The 20,913-nt window shown below is 35.2% G+C and overlaps 1 protein-coding gene across 2 annotated transcripts in view; it reads right to left on the reverse strand.

The window, feature by feature from the left end:
- The window catches only part of LOC150086970 (putative rRNA-processing protein EBP2), a 169,098-nt gene that overhangs the window by 68,369 nt on the left and 79,816 nt on the right, over nt 1-20,913 (reverse strand). For both annotated transcript variants that reach the window (XM_090371714.1, XM_090371713.1), the window contains exons 5-6: nt 12,540-12,629; nt 709-784 (exon numbers count right to left, since the gene is read on the reverse strand). In XM_090371714.1, the coding sequence (XP_090227840.1) occupies nt 709-784; nt 12,540-12,629 (166 nt within the window). The remainder of the gene's footprint in view (nt 1-708; nt 785-12,539; nt 12,630-20,913) is intronic.

Genomic DNA, 20,913 nt, shown 5'->3' on the forward strand with positions numbered 1-20,913 from the left:
ATCTATCCTGCTCCTCACACTCTCATAGGAGTATTTAGTTCCTTCGAGGGCATCTATCCTGCTCCTCAAACTCTTGTAGGAGTATTTAGTTCCTTCGAGGGCATCTATCCTACTCCTCAAACTCCCATAGAACACCCATCAGAATACTGAGTTGGCACCAAATTTCTTCACATTCTTTGCATCTAGCGCACACATATACACACAAAGACATCCTCCATGGCTAGATCATATCCTCTTCCAGAAAGTTCCGTATACATTTCACAAGTTGCACATTTTTTTTTGACAAAGCACTCCTGCTATTTTATGCCCATTGCTTTGCTGCTCTGCTATGCTATGCTAAGCTAAGCTAACAGATTCCTAAATGCAGTGATACATATCATTTACAACAGATTGGTGGTAAGAAAACACCTTTGAAAATATAAAGAAAAAGTCAAAGTTCTGAATTCATTTTTAACAATAATTTCACTCAAATATTAGACAATCAAGTCAAAATAAGAAGAGATTAATAATTTAACTTATGAACAAAGAATCATATTTACAAAACTTCCACAAAGAAGCCTGCTGTATAAACAAAATAGTCTGATTTTATTAGTAAGCATTTATTTTCATAGAGAAACCATAAATCATTACAAAAATTAAGTTTAAAAAAACTTATCTTGCTAATCAAAATACAGAGGAAGTATGTTATATTATATTAAAGTAACATACCTTTTTTGTATTTTTTTAAAGATTCCATCATTTCTTTTTTATTTTTTTGCCTCCTCTGAATAATTTCTTGCTGAAGCTGAAAAGGGATAAATTATAAATGAAATATAACCAATATGTATTTTGAAATATGCTACTCACTTTCTGAATAAATTTCTGAAGAAAACCATTGCAAATTTTGGGGAGGAGCCTTAAAACATTTACTTGTAAGTAAAACTAATCAAATGCTCATATTTTCTTTATCAAAAACAAATATTATCTAACTTTTATAACGGTTTAGTGAGAAGAACTTCACAGAGTTTCTCTCTGAACATTTCCAGCACCTTATGTCATTCTTGTTAAGCTTTCATAAAAAGTTACTATTTTGATATTGTTAATCCTATTATAATATCTCAAACAAAAATGAAGACATTCACATTAATATCAGTAAAAGTTACAAGCAATACCAAATCAGAAGCAATTAAAACTAAAAAAATTATTAATTTTAGATTATGTTATAAGACAATATGATGCGTGTTTCGGGAACTTAAACTATAATGATGATAAAATGGTAAAATGGCATCCAACTATATTACCACTCTATCGAATATGGCCTTCTTACCTCCTACATTGCAAATTCAATTATAACAGTGCTTGCCTAGTGCAGGGGATTATAAAGAATATCAAGGTAAGATTATGATTGTGAGGCTATCCAATGAATAAAGAACACCCCGAGGACAAAGGACGGAAGACAACTGTGATGGTTCTAGGTTATAGCCATAAACCAGGTGATTCAGATGGGAGAATAATAATCGAATTGGAATCTTACATATCTATAAACAAAAGCATTACATCACATTGGACCAGACAATATTGAAACCAATACAAAGTAACGCTCTCTCATTTCTAATAGAAAACCCCAAACACAAAAGATATTAGAACCTATAGTACTTCATACTGTGTATGAGTTAAAGGTTGAGATGATGAAAGAAGATACATGTTGACATTAGACTTGAATTTGTGTACATTATAAATTCAAGAAAATTCACCATTTTCAAGAAATCGACATACACGTGAAGAAAGGTTGTTCCAAAAAAAATGGAAGTTGAAGGAATAAATGAAGAAGAAGAAAAATTGGTTCTATGAGATTGATGAAGTTAGTATTAGCAGTGGCAAATGATGCAAGAAAGCAAGCTTATACAGCATCAGCCAAAAAAAAAAAAAAAAAATGACATCTCCCATTTCACCATTCATTCCTTCAAATAGTTTGTCTAGTTCATCCTTGAATTTATTTAAACTATCAACTTCCACAACAACAGATGGATGTTTGTTCCAACAATCAACCACTCATTGGCTGAAGGCAAACATCTGCACATCTGTTCTGCAACCGTCCTTCCTTAATTTGAATTTGTACCCCCTATGCACAATCCTGGTCAATATTCAAGTTTATAGATAGAGACCGGGTTGGAGCTCCAGAAGAATTCACTTTGTCAGGATTCATGGAGATTTTGTTTTGGTTCAGTGCCTGGGCTACCCACCCACCATGGAGCCTAAATGCCCACTATCCATCAAGCAATAAATGCGTTCAGGAGTGGGACACCAGGGATAGCCAGAAACCATACCCGCATCGCCACCAGGCTGGATCCTGTCCCTTGGACCATGAGAAGAGACATGGCATGGACACAGTTGACCTTTACAAGCAAACCCGCTAGCCAATTGATCCCCAGCCAAGCCATCCATGACCACCTGTCCTGTTGCAGCTGTGGCCAAAGTGGTGTGTTGAAGCTGGGCCACGTCAACCACCAGATCCCACTTCCCAAGTTTCCACGGTCATAGTGCACAGCAAACCCACCAAATTCCTATGGTGTCAGCCTGAAACCTAGACTGTGGATCCCAGTGATGCTAATCTAGAGGACCAGCAGCATCACTAAGAGGTCCCTCACCACGTACAGGAGCCCACATCAAGGGACTAAAAACCTCGAACAGTATTACTTGATATGAAAAGTCTAGTAATAGCCATTTTGATTTACTGGCCCACTTCTACAATTACTTCCCTTAATGTTTCCCATTTAGAATTTGCTGTTGGTAACAACAGTTTGTCCCACTGCATAGAATTTTAAAACTGTTCAAGACCACTAACAGTCACTCTTACAAAACCAAAAGTCCTTCTCTTTTCTCCCTGACAGTAGTGATGTCTTTAAATAAATACATTAGTACATCATGATCACTGTCATCCAGTGGGTTTTTGATGTGCAATTCTTAATGCATGAAGAATCATTGCTGATAATCGGATCAAGGGTATTGCTTCCCTTGATATCATACAATAAATTGAGAAAAGTCTTGCTAGTGTCTTTGCATCCTTTGCCAAAGGATGCAAAGAAAAAGTCTTTTTGCCAAAGACTTCTTGTAATCTGCCTTTGCCTGCCTAACCTCCTTTGTGACTTGATTACAGACCAGCTTATATTTATCATAGTCTTCTGTGTCACCTGTTAATTTATATGTATCCCATGCATTTTTCTTCTCTGCCACATGTCCAATTAGTTCATCTGGCATCCATTTAGGCCTAAATCTTGAACAATAATAAGTACAGGTTTTAATTTCAGTAAAATGATGGTATTTCTCCATTTGTTCTCAAAACTTGTGTTCCTGAACTTACTCCTGTTCTTTGCCACCTTTTTTCACTTTCTTATTCCAACGGTGTTTTTTCTTCTGCTTGGAAATTTGTTCATATCCAGCCAGTTCCTAAAAAGGGTGACAAATCCCTTACATCTAATTATTGTCCCATTGCAATTACTTCTACCTTTTCTAAAGTAATGGAGAAATCAATTAACCACCAACTCTTAAACTACCTAGAAACCCTTCATTTGATCAACGATTGCCAGTATGGATTCCGTCAGTGTCGATCCACTGTGATATTCTGGCTCATGTTACCCATTTATGGACAAATTCAATGGAAAAGTTTGGTGAAACACTAGCAGTTGCTCTTTGACATCTCAAAGGCTTTTGATCATGTTTGGTATAAAGGTCTTCTAAACAAGCTCCCATCTTATGGTTTGCCAACTGTTTCTTGTAATTGATTATCCAGTTTTCTCTTATTTGTGACCAATTCCTCAAATGCCAATCTCCAGTGGGATAAAGACGACTTAGTTGATTTCAATCCTTCTAAAACTCAGTCTTGTCTTATATCTTGCAAAAAAGGATTCTTCTGCTCCTATGCTCATCTTTGGTGACACTCCGATTTCTAGGCAAAATGATATATCTCCTTTGGGGATTAGCCTGACTTCTAATCTCTCTTGGCAGAGGCACATTAGAAATATTGCTTCATCTGCATCTAAAAAAATTGGTTTTCTCTTTCGCTCTCGGTGTTACTTTTCTTCCAAAAGGCTGTTCACTCTGTACAAATCGCAAATCCACGATACCATGGAATATTGTTCCCACATCTGGGATGGTGCCCCCAAAACCTCACTCAGGATTCTAGATTCCATTCAGAGAGGGCAGTTAGGTTAATGACTCCTCTCTAACAGAGTCTCTCCACTCGCTGTCTCATAGACATACTGTTTTTGCTGCATTCCTTTTCTACAGATACTTCCATGGGCACTGTTCTTCTGAATTGGCTTCTATAATTCCCGCTCTCTCTTTTAAAACAGTTCCAATAGATGCCGCCACAAACCAACATCCATTTACTGTCCAACTTCAAACTCACAGAACCAACTTTTCATCTTCCTCGTTAATTCATTCAACTGCTGTTTTCTGGAACAACCTTCCTTCATACATATTTCCTGCAAATTACAGTCTACAGAAGTTCAAGTCTAATGTCAACAAATATCTTCTTTCATCTTCTCAACCTCCAACTCAAGCATGGTACTAAGTACTATAGGTTCTAATACCTCTCATGTTTGGGGTTTTCATAAAAAAAAAAGAAAGGACTATGACAGTTTAAGATACTACATGGCATCTATTAATTGGGAAAATTGCAGAGGGAGGGCGAATACATTACAGTTATGGAACACTTTTAAAGCAAAAATCAAATAAGCTGTGAATGCATACATACCATTAAGAAAATATAGCATGGGGGGGGGGGGGGCGAGGATGACAAGACGAATGAATATAGCACTGGACAGTATAATAGAGCAGAAAAAGACAGCATGGGAAAGTTACAGAGCGAGGAAACGTACTGAAAGCTACAATAGCTACAAGTTGATCTGTAATAGTACTACATACAAAGAACACCAAGGCTGAGTATGTGAAATCACTGGTTAAGAGAGCAAAGAATGGGGACAAGGATTTTTCACATATATGAATACAAAGAAGAAAAATCAAATCGCACTCTTGTATACTGGGTTTGAGAAAGTTTTAGATAACCCAGCTGATGTTGCTGATGAATTGAATAGGTACTTCACATTGGTCTTTACTGACAAAAGACCCTTCACTTTAACATTGACAAATGTTTAACAATTGACAAATGTAAAGTACTACATATGGGAAACAGCAACCTCAGAGCAACGTATCAACTCTGTGGTACTACACTGACAGTGGTAGAGAATGAAAAGGACCTGGGGATAATTGTGCAGGCAGATATGAAGTTCTCTGAGCAGTGCAGACGGGCTGCAAGAGTAGCTCATGGTGTCTTGTCAATGATATACAGGAATTTTTCTAGCCGGGTGATTATTCCCTTGTAGAAGGCAATGATCAGGCCACACCCTGAGTACTGTATACAGGTCTGGAGGCCTCATTTCAAAAAGGATGTAGAGCTGCTGGAACGAGTACAGAGAAGGGCAACAAGGTTAGTGAATGGAACAAAGGGTTGCTCTTACGAAGAAAGGCATAAGTTTTGCAAATTACAGTGTCTGGAGACTAGGACATTGTTGAGGTGATCTGATAGAGGTGTATAAAGCCTTGAATGGTTTGAGCATGCTCAATGCTGATGGGATTCTTCCTCTTGTTCAGAATAATTACCTGAGAGGGCATAAATTCAAATTTAGGAAAGACAGATGTAGGATAGATGTGTGGAAATTTGCCTTTATCCAGCGGGTAGTTGGTTGGTGGAACAGACTTCCATCCCTTGTTGTGGAAATTGATAGCCTGAATAAATTTAAGGTGCAGCTGGACAGGTATTTTGAACGAATGGAGGGGCGAAGTGGAAGGTTTTTTTTTTTTGTTTTTTTTGGCTGATGTTGCATAAGCTTGCTTTCTTGCATCATATGCCTCTACTAATGCTAATGTTCACACTGAAGAGAGGCTGTGCGAGTGAGGCCGAGACACACATGAAATTTGTGATTCTGAAAGATGGCTATTTATCACAAAAATTTTGAACCTGAAGGCAAGTTGAGTTCCTGGATTTTATTTCATATAGCCATTAATTTTTTGAGAGGTGGCCAGAAAGTTCATTGAACCACTGAGGTTAATTATGAGGGCATAATTGGATACAGGGGAGATATTCCTTTGGATTGGAAAAATGTCACCGTATCGCCGATACAAGTGGTTCTAAGAGAAGTTAGTAAACACAGACTGGTTAGTACTTCAGTGATAGAGAAAATCTTGGAGTCAATGATTAAGAATGCAATCCAGAGACATTTAGATAAAATTCTTATTTTGAAAGACACAACATGGTTCTGTTAAATAAAAATAATGTTTGACTGACCTGGTAAGGCTATTTTGAAACGGTTACTCATGAGCTGGATTTAAGGAAAAATTGTGACAGTTTATTTCGAATTTAGCAAGGCATTTGATTCAGTCCTTCATAAAAAGTTACTGCATAAGCTGGAACATGTTTGGAATATCAGAAAGCTTTTAAGATGGATTGCAGGGTGGCTGCAGGGTTGTGATTAATGAATAACTTCAGATTGGTGTAAGGTCAGAAGTGGGTCTCCCCAAGGATCAGTTCTTAGATCACACTTGTTTCTGATTTTCACAAATTTGTAGACGACGCAAAGATATGAATAGTTGTTAATGATTAGTGCCAAACAGCACCCCTTCAGGATAACTTAAACAGGCTTCAAAAATGGTGAGAAAAGTGGCATCTATGTTTTAATGTTTTAAACCTGGGGATTAGCAACCCTAAAATAATTTACACACTTGGTGGGTTGAATTAAAAAAGGTAGAGGAAGAAATGTATCTGGGAGTTATGATGCAGGCAAATATGAAGTTTTCTGAGAAGTGTAAACAGGCAGCCCAGAAAGCCCATGGTTTCCTATTGATGATCTATCAAATAATAGAGAGAGGGAGGTCATAATCCCATTGTATAATACAATTTTAGACAGCATATGGAATACTGTGTCCAAGTATGGAGACCTCATATGAAAAAAGACATTGACCTTCTTGAAAGGGTCCAAAGATTGGCAACTTGCATGTTGAGTCTGGAAAAAGGGCAACCATACGAGGTAAGCCTTGAACTATGTGAGCTACAGAGCTTGACAACCAGGCACATTAGAACGGGCCTGAATGATTTTTATAGAGCTCTGAAAGGGAGTTAGTAAAATTAATGAAGACAGAATTTTCACTGTTATGAAGAGTTCCAGAACTACGGACCATAAATTCAAATTACAGGGAACAAGGTTTAGACTAGATTGCAGAAATTTTTCTTTTAGCCTGCAAGTTGTTGATTACTGGAACAAGTTGCCCCGATAGGCAGCTGACGCTGACAGTTTGAAGAAATTCAAAGGTCAAATGGATAGCTACCTGTATGAGGAGGGAGTTGCATAATTTGTATTTTTTTATCTACTTTTTTTTGTAGTGCAGCAAAAGACTGTGGTTTCTTTGCACTATATGGCAAATACTTAGACTACACTGATACTTATTATGCTATGCCCTTACATTCTTAAAGTTTTAAATAAATTATAGCCTTACTAGAAATAAAATTTGTTTGCTAAAAAAAAAAAAAAAAAAAAAAAAATACCAACCTACATAATTAGAACCTTTGAGCTATTTATTTACCATAATTAAAACACTACAATTCCACTACCATGCACTATGATAGTAGTTTACAAATACAATATAGGTAAACCTCGATATACGCAGTTAATTAGTGCAATGAGTGTACTGTATATCTTGAAACCACATATATTGAAGTTAAAAACCAATGGGAAAAATTCTAATTCATCCATGATGTTTTGGAACATTTGTCACAAGACTTAATTTAGGCCTTTAAAATACACTTTAACTGTGTACATAGATAGAAATATAAAGAATAATGGAAAGCAAGTAAGCTAAAAAACATTTATTAAAGAAATGAGCTACAAAATGAGTGAAAAATGGATATGCTACTTTCTAGAAAAATATTTTTAAAGTATTGTTAGAATAGTTGTAGCCTTCTTTTTCTCTTCATAAAATTTACAATAGTAGCTAATTCCGTTTTATAGGGTGCGGCAAACTAGCATGCTTCTTGCATGCTAGTTCTTAGCACTAGCATACTCAGTGTGAAATACAGTAATGGGAAGAGACTGCTTTGACGCATCTGCCTTGGATGGTTGCCTAAGTGAAACTGAGCTTATGGCAGGATAATGGAGCGATAGAAGCACAATCTGGCAAGACTGTTTACGGACAGTTTTCAGACATTTTTTTTTACGTTGTTAAGAATTTTTTGTTTCATAATTGGCTGCACTATTAAAAATTTTAGTGGGCATATATAGAGGAATGGTATAAATGTTTGTGACCGTATTAACCAAAACTCAAACTGATCAAAAGCGTATATATTGAGGTTTACTTGTATTTGTACCAAATCACCGATACAAAAGCTCTAAGAATATTAAGTTGTAATTACAAAATCTCTAGCTAAATTTTCAAAACTAACTAACATGACTAAGACTATTAAATTATTATGTTCATAACTTACAATGTGGAGCAAGCATCTTTTCTATGCCTCGGCGTATTGTCGTAATCCTTTCTAGGTTTGAATTAGCTTCCAACATTTTATCCTTTGCACTTTCAATGTCGTGAAATATATGCAAGAGTTTCTTTAATGTGAAGTTTTTTGCCAGCGTCACTTCTCTGGAACATCTTCACCCTTTTCGTCACAACCGCTTTCCTCATTTATGTCAATAATTTTGTTTTCACTAAGTTCCTCTGGCTGCATATTTAGATCCTCTTGAACGGCAGCAGTGTCAACATTCTCACGGTCAGCTATTTCTTCTATAACTCCATTTAGATTTGATTTGAATCCTGCAAAGTTATTTGCACAGTGTGGTAAAAGTTTCTGCCATACTGAACACATATTACTCACTGTTACTTCCTGCCATGATGCTTGAATGTTTTCAATTGCATGCTTTATGTCATATTTCTTCCAAAACACAGCTAAAGAAATTGTATGATCTCCAGTTGTAGCATCAATAGGCTGTCCGAAAGTCCGTCTAAGATAATAGGCTTTAATAGGCTTTTGAAATAACTCCTTGGTCCATTGGCTGGATTAATGAGGTTGTGTTTGTGATAAAAAGCAAATTTCACATTTCCATTCAAGTCCCCAAGAGAATTAGGGTGACCTGGAGCATTATCCAACAGTAGTAGTGCTTTAAAATTTAAATTATTTTGCCTACAGTATCTCTCTACAGCTGAACAAAAATACGATTGAGACATGTTATTGTAATCCATGACCTTTTATTTGCATGCCAAATGACTAGTAGAGATGCTTTGCTGATTTTTTAATGCTCTGGGATTCTCAGACCGATAGATAAGCATAGATTTTAATTTAAAGTCACCCTCTGTGTTGCCTCCTAATAAAAGAGTTAATCTGTCTTTAACTCCTTTATGGCCACTTCGCGATCCTAGGTCTTTCATTGCATAAGTTCTTGATGGGGTTGCCTTACAAAAAAGATATGTCTAATCAACATTAAATATTTGACGATCATCATAACCACTTGCCTTAACTAATCTTTGGAATCGGGGTGAAAATTTCACAGCAGCAGCATCCTTATCCGTGCTAGCAGCTATTACTTATAGTGATTTGTAGACTGAAAAGCTAGCAGTGAAGTTTGTACTTTATGCAATTACTCACAGTTAATATATTGTAGTAACTGAAATGTGAACCATGTTGTTAGGACTGGTGTTATTTAACTAAACTGTGGTAACTGAAATCCGTGCATATTGGAACCATGCAAAGCAAGGACTGCCTGCATATCGTTCCTAAAATAAAGTTTCCAAATCTATATGTAGTTTTGAAGAAGTAGCCTAATAATTGCATTATACAACAAGGTAATCACCTCTTGCGCAAATTTCTGTATATCATTGACAGAGCTCCACAAGCTATCCTATAAGCCTGTCTGCACAGCTCAGAAAACTTCATGTTGAATTAACCTTAAGTTTTTCATTCTGCACTACCTTGAATGTAGTATCAATCAATTTCTATGTTATTCTGGGATTACTGTTAGAATGTGGTACAAAAAATACTGAAGTGTGTAAAAGGTTTTCTTTGTCCTCTTCAACAGTATCAACATTATGGAAAAATAAACATGCTTACATATCAGCACTGGTAAAGAACATAACCGGAAAAAAAAAAAAAAAAAATTTAGAAAGTGTGAGGTTACAAACGTTGATGAAGCATTGCTTCAATGGTTCACTACACGAAGAAGTGCTGGATTTTCAATAGCCGGCCCAATCTTGATGGCTCAAACAGATAAATTTGCTAAACAATTTGAACATGATGATTTTGTATGTAACAACGGTTGGCTGGATCTGTTTAAAAACCGGATACAAGCATATTAGTAGAAATAACATGTAGGTATATACTAATATTATTTTTTTCTCTCTAATATTTCTTTTGTTTTTTGAATCTATCTTTTTATCAAGTTATCGAGAATTAAAAAAATAGGAGGTAGATTTAACTCATCACTGATATATTGAGTAATAATTATAATGAGGAAATTTTGTTGGTCCCTTGATGCCCATTATAAATTTAGTTCGACTTTATATATATAAAAGAATAGAATAAGAAGAAGGAAAATTCTTTTTCATATTACCATATTTCAATAGCTTTGATGAGCTATATATATATTGGACTTTCTGATTGAGAAAACAGATAGGTGATTTTTTGGTTTTCTGTCTCATGGTAAACATAATTCATTTTTGTTGTGCTAGCAAAATTTAAACCTGCCTAGTTAATGCACTATTCACAGCAGAAGAAACATTGCCTAACTTTGTACAGTTAATTTTAAAAAAAATAAATAAATAATGCGGCTGTATCCCTTTGCAGCTATGTATTTTTAATTTATTGCATGAAATAATATCTAGATGAAACATAAAATAAACATTGTACAGAAAAGCAAATAACAAATTCTCGGGTTACATTTTTCAGTATCAGACATTACAACTAATTGACACAGCGACACTCTGCTACTCAGTTGAGATAGTGTGTTAACTGACCATCTAGTTTCAAAAATGTACTGGCATGTGTAGACAGAACATCATCGCATGTAGTATTATACCTACAGAGTGCCAAAACAAATTATGTGAATGAAATGCAATGTTTCCGATGCTGTATGTTGAATGCTCTTATATCACTGCCCTTATACTGGTGAAATTTGTTACTTATAGGAATGCAGACTCCTTTGGATTTGTTACAGCTTGTCTAAGCATAGATATTGCATTTGTTTCATTAGTAGCATGGTTGATCACAGACATATCCAGTTCTCTTTGTCTAACAGTGAATCTTGTTTTATTAGGTGACAGTTATGCTCTCTGGGTGTAGCTGGTTAAATTTCCATGCAACGGGTCCACAAGCTGCCTAAACATCTCCAAATGGCAAATTATGGTAAATTTTTCCTTCAGAGTAATTTTCCCTCCATCCTGTGAAATTACAAACCAGGAAACCAGCAACACGGGAAAATAACAATTAAAAAAACTTTATTACTGTTCCATGATGCATGACTTTTGGGACATCATGTATACACGAATATTTAAACAAAGCATTATATATAGAAATACTTTCAAACATATATAAAAATAATATATACATAATATTATACAACTCAAAGGAGAAATAAACAATCTGGATTACAATATAGGTGGATATTAATACATTAGACCAGGGTTTCCCAAACTTTTTCAAGCACAGACTGGTGTTTGCAGATTTTTTTTTTTGCAGCCCACCTATAGCTATAAATTAATGTATTTTCAATAATTATACTCACAGGTTCAGGAAATAATGTTACTACCATTAGGACATTTAACATATCAGTAAAAAAAAAAAGTAAACTGCATCCATTATCAACCCACTGCAGGATGGAACAATTCATGCTGAGGGAAATGGACCATAATCTGCCACGCTGGTCCAGTGCAGGTTGACCATATTTAGCAGTCAGGGGCTTGAACCCCTGTCTACTCAAAGAGTGCGTGCTACTGCACTCCCGCTCCTGACCACTCAGCTACGGAGTCCTAACATACCAGTAATAATACAATTAGGTATTCATTAACTTCAGTAAATATAAATAAAAGATAGGTAATTCATTTCTTTGTTTATTATCAAAAGTTTACATAAAATTGACATATTTTAAGAAAGTAAATTTTCTTATAGTTTTATGTAGGTATATTTCAAATAAGTTGTTTGAGGACCGGTATTTTCTTTTCGCAGAGCGGTACCGGGCTGTGGACCACACTTTGGGAAACCCTACATTAGACGGTAACTAGATTTTGCTTTGCACGTATGTTTTATTATTTTGTTTCATTTGGTTGGTCCATCAATAAAGACTTTTATCCACAAATACCTGAAATAATCATTTAGATATTTGCAAGTCAGAGAAAAATTAATTTCTGTTATCTGTTTAATTATCAACAGTGTTTTTTTTTTAATCTTTTTAATTAAAATTAAGTTAAATGAAATGGTCAGAAATTTATAAAATTAACCAAGTTTATTTCACAACTGCCATTACCTTTTTTCCATATTTTTTCATTTCCCTAAGCTTTCGAGTCCTCTCTGTCCTTTCCAGTGAAACTTGTTTGCTTAGCAACTTTTCCCTAACCTTTCGGAAAATAAATAAATAATAATATTAAATGAATAAAAAGAAAATTTAATTTTCTGTAATGAATCAGAAATTCTCTATTCTTACCCTACAAGGATACATGTCTTTAAGATATATCTGGGAAGAAGGGGGAGGGGGAGAGAGATTAGAAAAAATTAAAGTTGAGTGATATACATCCTTAGTTTGAAGAACCACCAGTAAAAGTTAATTACAAATTTCTTCCAAAATAATAATTTAAATTACATCAGTGTAAAAATACACTGATGAAAATGCATATGATCAGCAAATATTTTCTTAAACCAATATCAATAATCAAGCTCACCAAATTATGAAGTTAAAGAATATATTTGATGAAAGAGCATGGAAGAGTGCTTGTGTGATGCTTCTGATGGGAGCAATCAGTGACAATGATTAAAATTGCTAAATTTTAATAACAATAAATAATGAGGTAAAAAGGTAGTCCTATTTAGACTCAATATTTGAGATATCCAATAAGTAAAATATAGAAAAGATGGAATAAATACATTAATGAACTGTAAAATTTACATAACTTATTAAAATAAATAAGGAGGCTTTCTTTCAACAAATACTTAAACTTATACAATCAAATTACCATTGCGTATAATAATAATTAATTATAAGAACTTCTTCCATAAGCTTAGGGAAAGATGTTATGTGGTTGTTTTCCATTAAGGTTATTACTATATTAAAACCACTCTTATACCATGTGAAAATTAAAAATATAGTTTAATAGGCTGTTTGCCTATTACCATGATGTTTCAGGTATCTTACCGATACCCATCATCAAACCAAGCTGTTGGGGGAACAGAAAAATAGAAAGAGTTACAAATTTGAATATTTTAAAATATTACAATTACCAATAATATAATTACAGTTACCAATTTACAATTACAATATTACTCTTACAATTACAATTTACAAATTATGGATGCAAAGTATTAAATTTTAAGTTACCTTTACAATAGAGAAAACAGGAAAACTAAGATAATTACAAAGAGATTAAATTCTTACCTGCTGACAAACTCCTCTTGCCGATGCTCCCAGAAACTGGGTGTGCATATAGGCAATTAACTGCTGGCAGGCTTCTTGCCTATATACACACCCAGTTTCTGGGAGTATTGGCAAAACGAGCCTGTCAGCAGGTGAAAGTAACCAACCTTGAATTTGAAACTGAACCTAAGAATTGTAGGACAGTAGTATTCAACTGGTAGTATGCATATTCTTGGAGGGAAGTAAGGTCTTTTTGGTGGGTCCCCCAGAATATGAAATTGGCTTTACTAAAAAATTATCTATGAAGTTTTAATACCTTATATATGGTAAATTTGTGTTAATCATGCATTCTGATTAATTTGCAAGTTGTCATTGGTATTATGAACAGGTATTATCTTGAAAATGCATTTAGCAGGTATAAATTTCATAGAAAAAATGTAATGGAGACAACATTCTTTAAGAAAACTGCAAAGCAGTAAATCAGCAAAAAAGGCTGAATACCGCTGCTATGGCAGACAGTTCTGTGTGAAGAAGTTGATCCAATGGGAAGGATCATCATCATCAGCCATTATCAATCCACTACATGATGAAGGCCTCTCCAGCAACTTTCCAGTTCCTTCTGTTTTGTGCAATGGCCATCCATTTACTACCCACAAATTCATGAATTTCATCTGTCCATCACTGTCATTGTCTTCCAGGTTTTCTTCTAGCTCCTCTTGGATACCATTCTGTTATTCTCTTAGTCCATCTGTCATCATGTCTTCGAGCTATGTGTCCTGCCCAAGACCATTTTAGTTCTTAGTTTTGATAAGAATGTCCTTTACTTGAGTTTGCTGCCTAATCCACGTGTCTTCTTATCTAACAGTCTGATTGCCAATACAATTCATTCCATTCTTCGCTGTGTTGTTCTCAGCTTCTCTTCCATTCTTTTGGTGAGTGCCCAAGTTTCACTTCCGTAAGTCGTAGTGGGGAGTATACATTGGTTCATTATTTTATGTTTCAGACAAATTTGGATATTGCTCCTCAGTATGTGACTATATTTCCTGAATGCTATACACCCAAAATTTATTCTTCTCTTGACTTCCAGCCATTTATCATTATTACAGCTGATGATTTGTCCCAGATAAGTATATGACTCCACCTTTTCAATTACTGCTCCTTCAATCATTATATCCCTTTCTGTGGCATACTTGTTCATCATTACTTTTGTTTTAGCCATATTCATCTTTAGTCCAAAATCCTTACTAACTCTGCATAACTGATAAGATTTTCCTCTAATTCTTTGGGATCGTGGCTTATGACCACAATGTCAACTGAAAATCGTAAATGGTTTAGGTACTCTCCATTCACATTGATTCCTTTCTGCAACCAGTCTAATCTTCTGAAAGCTTCCTCAAGGACAGCAGTAAACAACTTTGGAGGTCTTTTTGTCGAACTCCTTTCACAGTTTTAAATTTACTACTGTCTTTGTCTAGTCTAGTCTAGTCTAATAAAGGAGGTAGCATTCTCATACATTTTCTTCAAATTCATAATATATGGGCCTTGTCTTTCCAGTGCCCGAAACATTGCAATATGCTGTATGGAGTCAAATGCCTTTTCATAATCCACAAATGCCAGGCATAATGGTGTTTTATATTCATTTGCTTTCTCCATTAGCTGTGACATTACGTGAAGGTGATCCATAGTTGAGAATTCTGTCCTAAAGCCAGCTTGCTCTTTCGGTTGATTCTCATCAAGTATTCTTTCTAATCGGTTAGTGATGACTCTTGTGAACAATTTGTAGATGTGGGATAACCAGCTAATTGATCTATAATTTCCAATTTCTGATTTATCTCCTTGCTTATGCAGCAAAACTATGGTTGCATTATTCCACTCTTTAGGCATCACACCTTTTCTAGATTTTGCATTTTGTGAAGAGTCTTGCCAGTTTTTGTGCCATGTCTCTTCCTCCCAATTTTAACAACTCTACAGTAACTTCATCTTCCCCCGGGGCTTTCTGATTCATTTTCTTCAACGCATGTTCTACCTCATCAGGAAGGATATTGAGTATGTCATATGCGTTACCAATTTGCGATCCATCTTCCCCACTGATGGAAGGGATAGTAAACTATAAATGAATGCTACATAATTCAATTATAAATTATGGAAGGAGAAATGCATTTTGTTTCAAATGAATGTTATGTGCTATAAATATTTAATCATTTATTCATCAATGAATTAGTACCCCTAGATATGATAAATAACCAGTATCTTTTGTGATATGATCCATTTAGATTATTTAAGCCAACATGCCTCCAGTTTGTTGCAAGGGAATCTTGAAACACCTAACAGATGACAAACTGTTTTTTTACTTATGAAAGATCTTGAATTGAATTTTTATTTTTTTTTAAATTCTGCTTGTAATATGCCAATATCATCTTTTCTTAATAGATTGCAGTACTTATTTTTAAGTTTTTAATTTTTAATAAAAAAAATTTAAATATATTTCAAAAATGATTTTTTTACATTTTATTTTTAAAAAACAAAAAATATTATGTATGCAAGTAGAAATTGGGGGGAATGTGAAATAAAATAAAAACATTATCCTAATAGTAAATTCCATTTTCCCATGCAGAAATCCGAGGATGCAAAATTTCAAATGCACATGAAATTTTTTTTTTTCTGCTTAGAAAATTCAACACACGTTTCATGTTTTTGTTTGATATACTGTTAACATGAGTCTATGAACTCCATTATATATTCAGCAATATTTCTTAATTTAAAATATTTCAATATCAAAAGACGGATTAATGTTATATATTAAAGAAAAAAAAAAAAACCTGATAAACTAGAGCATTTCATAGAGCTCTACACAAAAGTCATTACAAGGGTTCGGGAACAACTCTTTCAAGAGTTCTAATGTGTTTTCCACTTTTTTTTTAGCTAATTACACAGTGAAAGACTTAAAATTTTTCCCCAAGGTTGAGGAAAATGTTTTCCCCACTGTTATGCTTTCTGACTCAATTAGATAGAGTCAGAAAGCATAAAAATGGCTTACGTTGGGCTATATTGTTCATTGCACAACTGAAATACTGGAGCAGGACCAGTAAGGTGATGTGCTCCTATAATGAATAAAAAACAAGGGTCTCACACGGCACCTGTACTTTACATAAGTACTCTGTGAAAAAAAAAATATCACCTTGGTTAAAAAATAACACAACTAACACTAGGCCTATATTTAGGAAGGTAGAAAAGGTTTCATTAAGCTTAAACAAAAAAAAAAAAAAAGCCTCCCCCTGCCCCTTCATAAGGGACTGAGAGGTTCCACACAACCACTGCTAGGATAAACTCACTGTTTGATAAAATACTTAAGAGAAATTAGTGTTGTCACACACACACACACACACACACACACACACACACACACACACACACACACACACACACACACACACACACCTGTTAGACGACGTGCTTAAATATAAATACACTCATCCAACTGCTCAGCGTGTTTGATGTAATCATTGTTATGTGTGATGTGGCATAACCCTTCTAAGTACACGGTCGAAGTGAGAGGTCCTTTAGGCACTTCAGATCACAACTTGGTGATTGTCTCTTCTCCAATGGAGCCTTTATCTCATGGCTATTCCCAACCTCGTGTTGTTTGGCATTACAAGAATGCAAACTGGAATGACCTGCGAGATTTCTTTTCTTTGGTCGGACTACAGAAGTTCAAGTCCAATGTCAACAAATATCTTCTTTCGTCATCTCAACCTCCAACCCAAGCACGGTACTAAGTACTATAGGTTCTAATACCTCTAGTGTTTGCAGTTTACATATTAAAAAAAGAAAAAGAAAAAAAAAGCATTGCACATATCACTATTATTGGCTGAAAGTTATGTAGTAAACAGAAGACAAACAGAGAAAAGATAAGGAAGCAGTGAGTTTAACATAATCTACAAATAATTTTATTTAATAATTTGGTGGTTGAGTTACAGAAATATTTCTTCTTGATGCAGAGGAGAGGTAAAAACTTGTCTTGTTAATTTTCTAAGGTAAAGCTGGGTGGAAAGTAAGATGTAGAAATAAGGTTAAAAGCCATTAACCAACCAAAGAACACTATAATGTGTAATTAGCATTAGTAGAGGCATTTGATGCAAGAAAGCAAGCTTATGCAGCATCAGCCAAAATAAAAAAAAAAAAAAAAACCCACTTCCACTTCACCCCTCTGTTCGTTCAAAATACCTGTCCAGCTGAGCCTTAAACTTATTTAGGCTATCAACCTCCACTACAAGGGATGGAAGTCTGTTCCACCAACCAACCACCCGCTGGCTAAAGGCAAATTTCCGCACGTCTATCCTACATCTGTCTTTCCTCAATTTGAATTTATGCCCTCTCAGGTGATTTTTCTGAGCTAGAGGAAGAATCCCATCAGCATTGAGCATGCTTAAACCATTCAAGGCTTTATACACCTCTATCAGATCACCTCGCTGGTGCCTAGTCTCCAGACACTGTAATTTGCAAAACTTAAGCCTTTCTTCGTAAGAGCACCCCTTTGTTCCATTCACTAACCTTGTTGCCCTTCTCTGTACTCGTTCCAGCAGCTACAATTTTGAATGATACAATTTTGACTATAAAATATGGCACTCCTAAATGGAGTCTGACTAGGGTCCAACAAAAATTGTTCACATTTATAAAACAGATACAGAAATTGTATGGATGAGTACGTTTATAGGGAACATATGACAAGTGATTTCAAAGACTTGAAATATAAACCAAACCAGAACAATGTTGACACTCCCATGACTGAAAATATGACAGAAATCTTTATGCTATAGGATTATGCTACTCAGTATTAAAAACAAATTAGAAATACTGGAACTATTAACAACTATCAAGAATATATGATCTTATCACTCTAACAGAAACATGGATGACAGCTGATCAAAAAAAGTTCATCATAACGAACCTGGAAGGATATAACATTATCACTCCAGAGATCTAGATAAAGGTGGTAATATCACCATCTTAGTGAAAGATAGCCTCAACCAGTGAATACATATGCCCATCAAAAATTATCAAAGCAATTTCCTACAAAATAAACCACACAGACTTTGATAGGAATTACAGGAATGTATTTACCTCCAAATCTGTATTTTGAAATATGTGCAGTACTTAATTAAGTGGATCCTAACCATAGCTGGTGTGAAAAATTGCCAGTAGCAAGCAATTTAAACCTACTAGTACCAGAGAAATTATTAAACCATGTAAAATAAAGAAAATAAATCAGATAATGCAACCTGAAATAGACTGTGGCAAACCCTTCCAAATTTACACAAATGCTAAAATACACTTTTGTATAAACTTTGCAGGGGTGTGGGGGGGGGAAGTAGGACTAAATAATAAGTCAGGCAATGTTTATGAACAAACAGAGATTATATGAAAATGCTTCCATCACACAATTTCCTAAAGTATACATATAAAGAATTTAATGAACATAAAAAAGAAACAGTCAATAACTTTGGGAAAGCAAAACTAACCCCACGAACACTATAATTTCAACATTGAAAAGATGGATTGTACATATAATTAGATTTAACAAAAACCTGCCTAAAAATGTTACCTTTAATGAGCACCAATCTTCCAATAAGCAAACTCAATAACAGAATTTTTATTAGGGATGAGGTGAAAACAATTAATTAAACCATTACTAACAAAAGCTAGTGTATAGTGCTAATTATAATGTGGCTCCAGGGGTTCCCCCCCCAACTCTGCATCAAGCAACATGATGAATACAAAACTCTGTAAAGGCAGGATTTGTGTAGGTTAGTGAGTGTTCTTGTAGTATTAGTGTGGGGCTGTATTGTTCATCTGCCATGAGGAGGCAGGCCAGGCAGTAGGGAGTATAAAACACTAGTGGGGCGAACTCTGTGGCAGCCAATGCTACAAACAGGAAGAGCCCAGTTTAAAAAAAAAAAATAGTGAAAATTAAAAGGGGGTAGTGGAGAGATAGGAAGTGGGAGGGGAAAGCAATAGAAGGATATAGGGGCAGTAGTGAAGCCACCCTGAGTGAAAGGGGTGGCAGAAGGGAAACCTCCAGGTCAAGATGCCCATCCTGCTCTTGGAGCGGGATATGGTAGCTGGTAGTGGGGAACCCACCAGGCGAAGGGGGGGAGGGGGTGCCACCCAGGTGGCAGAAGTCTGCACGAGCCTATATTTTTTATTTTTACCCAGCCCAGCCCAAAGCCTAAGAGGGCAGGAGCATGAATTTGTTTTTCAAATTCATATCTCCCCACCCTGAGCCAATTTTTATCTCACTCCAATTGAAAAACTTTTTATATAAATAAAATCGCTAGCATTACTTTGAAGTTTCATAATAATAAAACTTTTAGATTCAAAATGCAATATTAATAATTATATAACAATAATTATCCAAAATAATTATTAATTATTTTGGATAATTAATTAATTATAAAAAAAAAGAAAATAATAAATTTTCAATTTACCATAATCATTGCAAACTGTTGTGCAGAAATAAAATAGAGTTGACACTGTCGCTATTTAAATCGGTTCTACGCTCTTGCACTGCTAATTCGGCTGTACTAAAATTTCTTTCGGAACTTGCATTGCTGGCGGGAACACAAAGTATATGCCTAGCCACTTTGGACAAATATTTGAATTCACCTTCATGATTTTTCCTCCACTCCAATAAGTCGTTGGGTTGAACATGGCCCACCACATCAAAATGCATATATTTGTCAATTTCGTCATCCTCACTTATCATTGCTTCAACAGTGTCTTGGAACATACTAAAGTCTAGTATTTTCACTTTCTTTGTAAGAGGTTCCTTGTTGTCGTTGCTACGCTGGTCTAAATGCACTGGTGTTGTTGTTGTTGTTGTTATTTGGTTTTTAGGAGCATCAGCAACTAAGGCCATATTGCTCCTGGGATATGCAGTGGTCATTCCCTGACCTTTCTGCATCCTCCGTATTTGGCGGTGACGGGCTCGAACCCCGGTCTAATCAAGAAGCGTGTGCTACACACTGCTGCTCCTTCCCACCTGGCTACGGAGGTGCCTCCGTACTGGTGTTGTTTTTGGCATTGTTATAATTGAGGATAGTGACTGTTTGTCATATTTATATTCTTCAATTAAATCTCTTACATCCTGTATTGTGTCTCGTTTTTCTTGATCTGACAACATCTTTAACTGGTGTAAATTTTGTCAAAGGAATGACGCAATTCTATATATGTATTGTAAATTTATGTATTGTAAATTTTTCATTTAAATGATGAG

Source organism: Mastigoproctus giganteus, chromosome 4 (genome assembly GCF_048544385.1).
Source record: "Mastigoproctus giganteus isolate SK-2022 chromosome 4, ASM4854438v1, whole genome shotgun sequence".
Classification (NCBI taxonomy): domain Eukaryota; kingdom Metazoa; phylum Arthropoda; class Arachnida; order Uropygi; family Thelyphonidae; genus Mastigoproctus; species Mastigoproctus giganteus.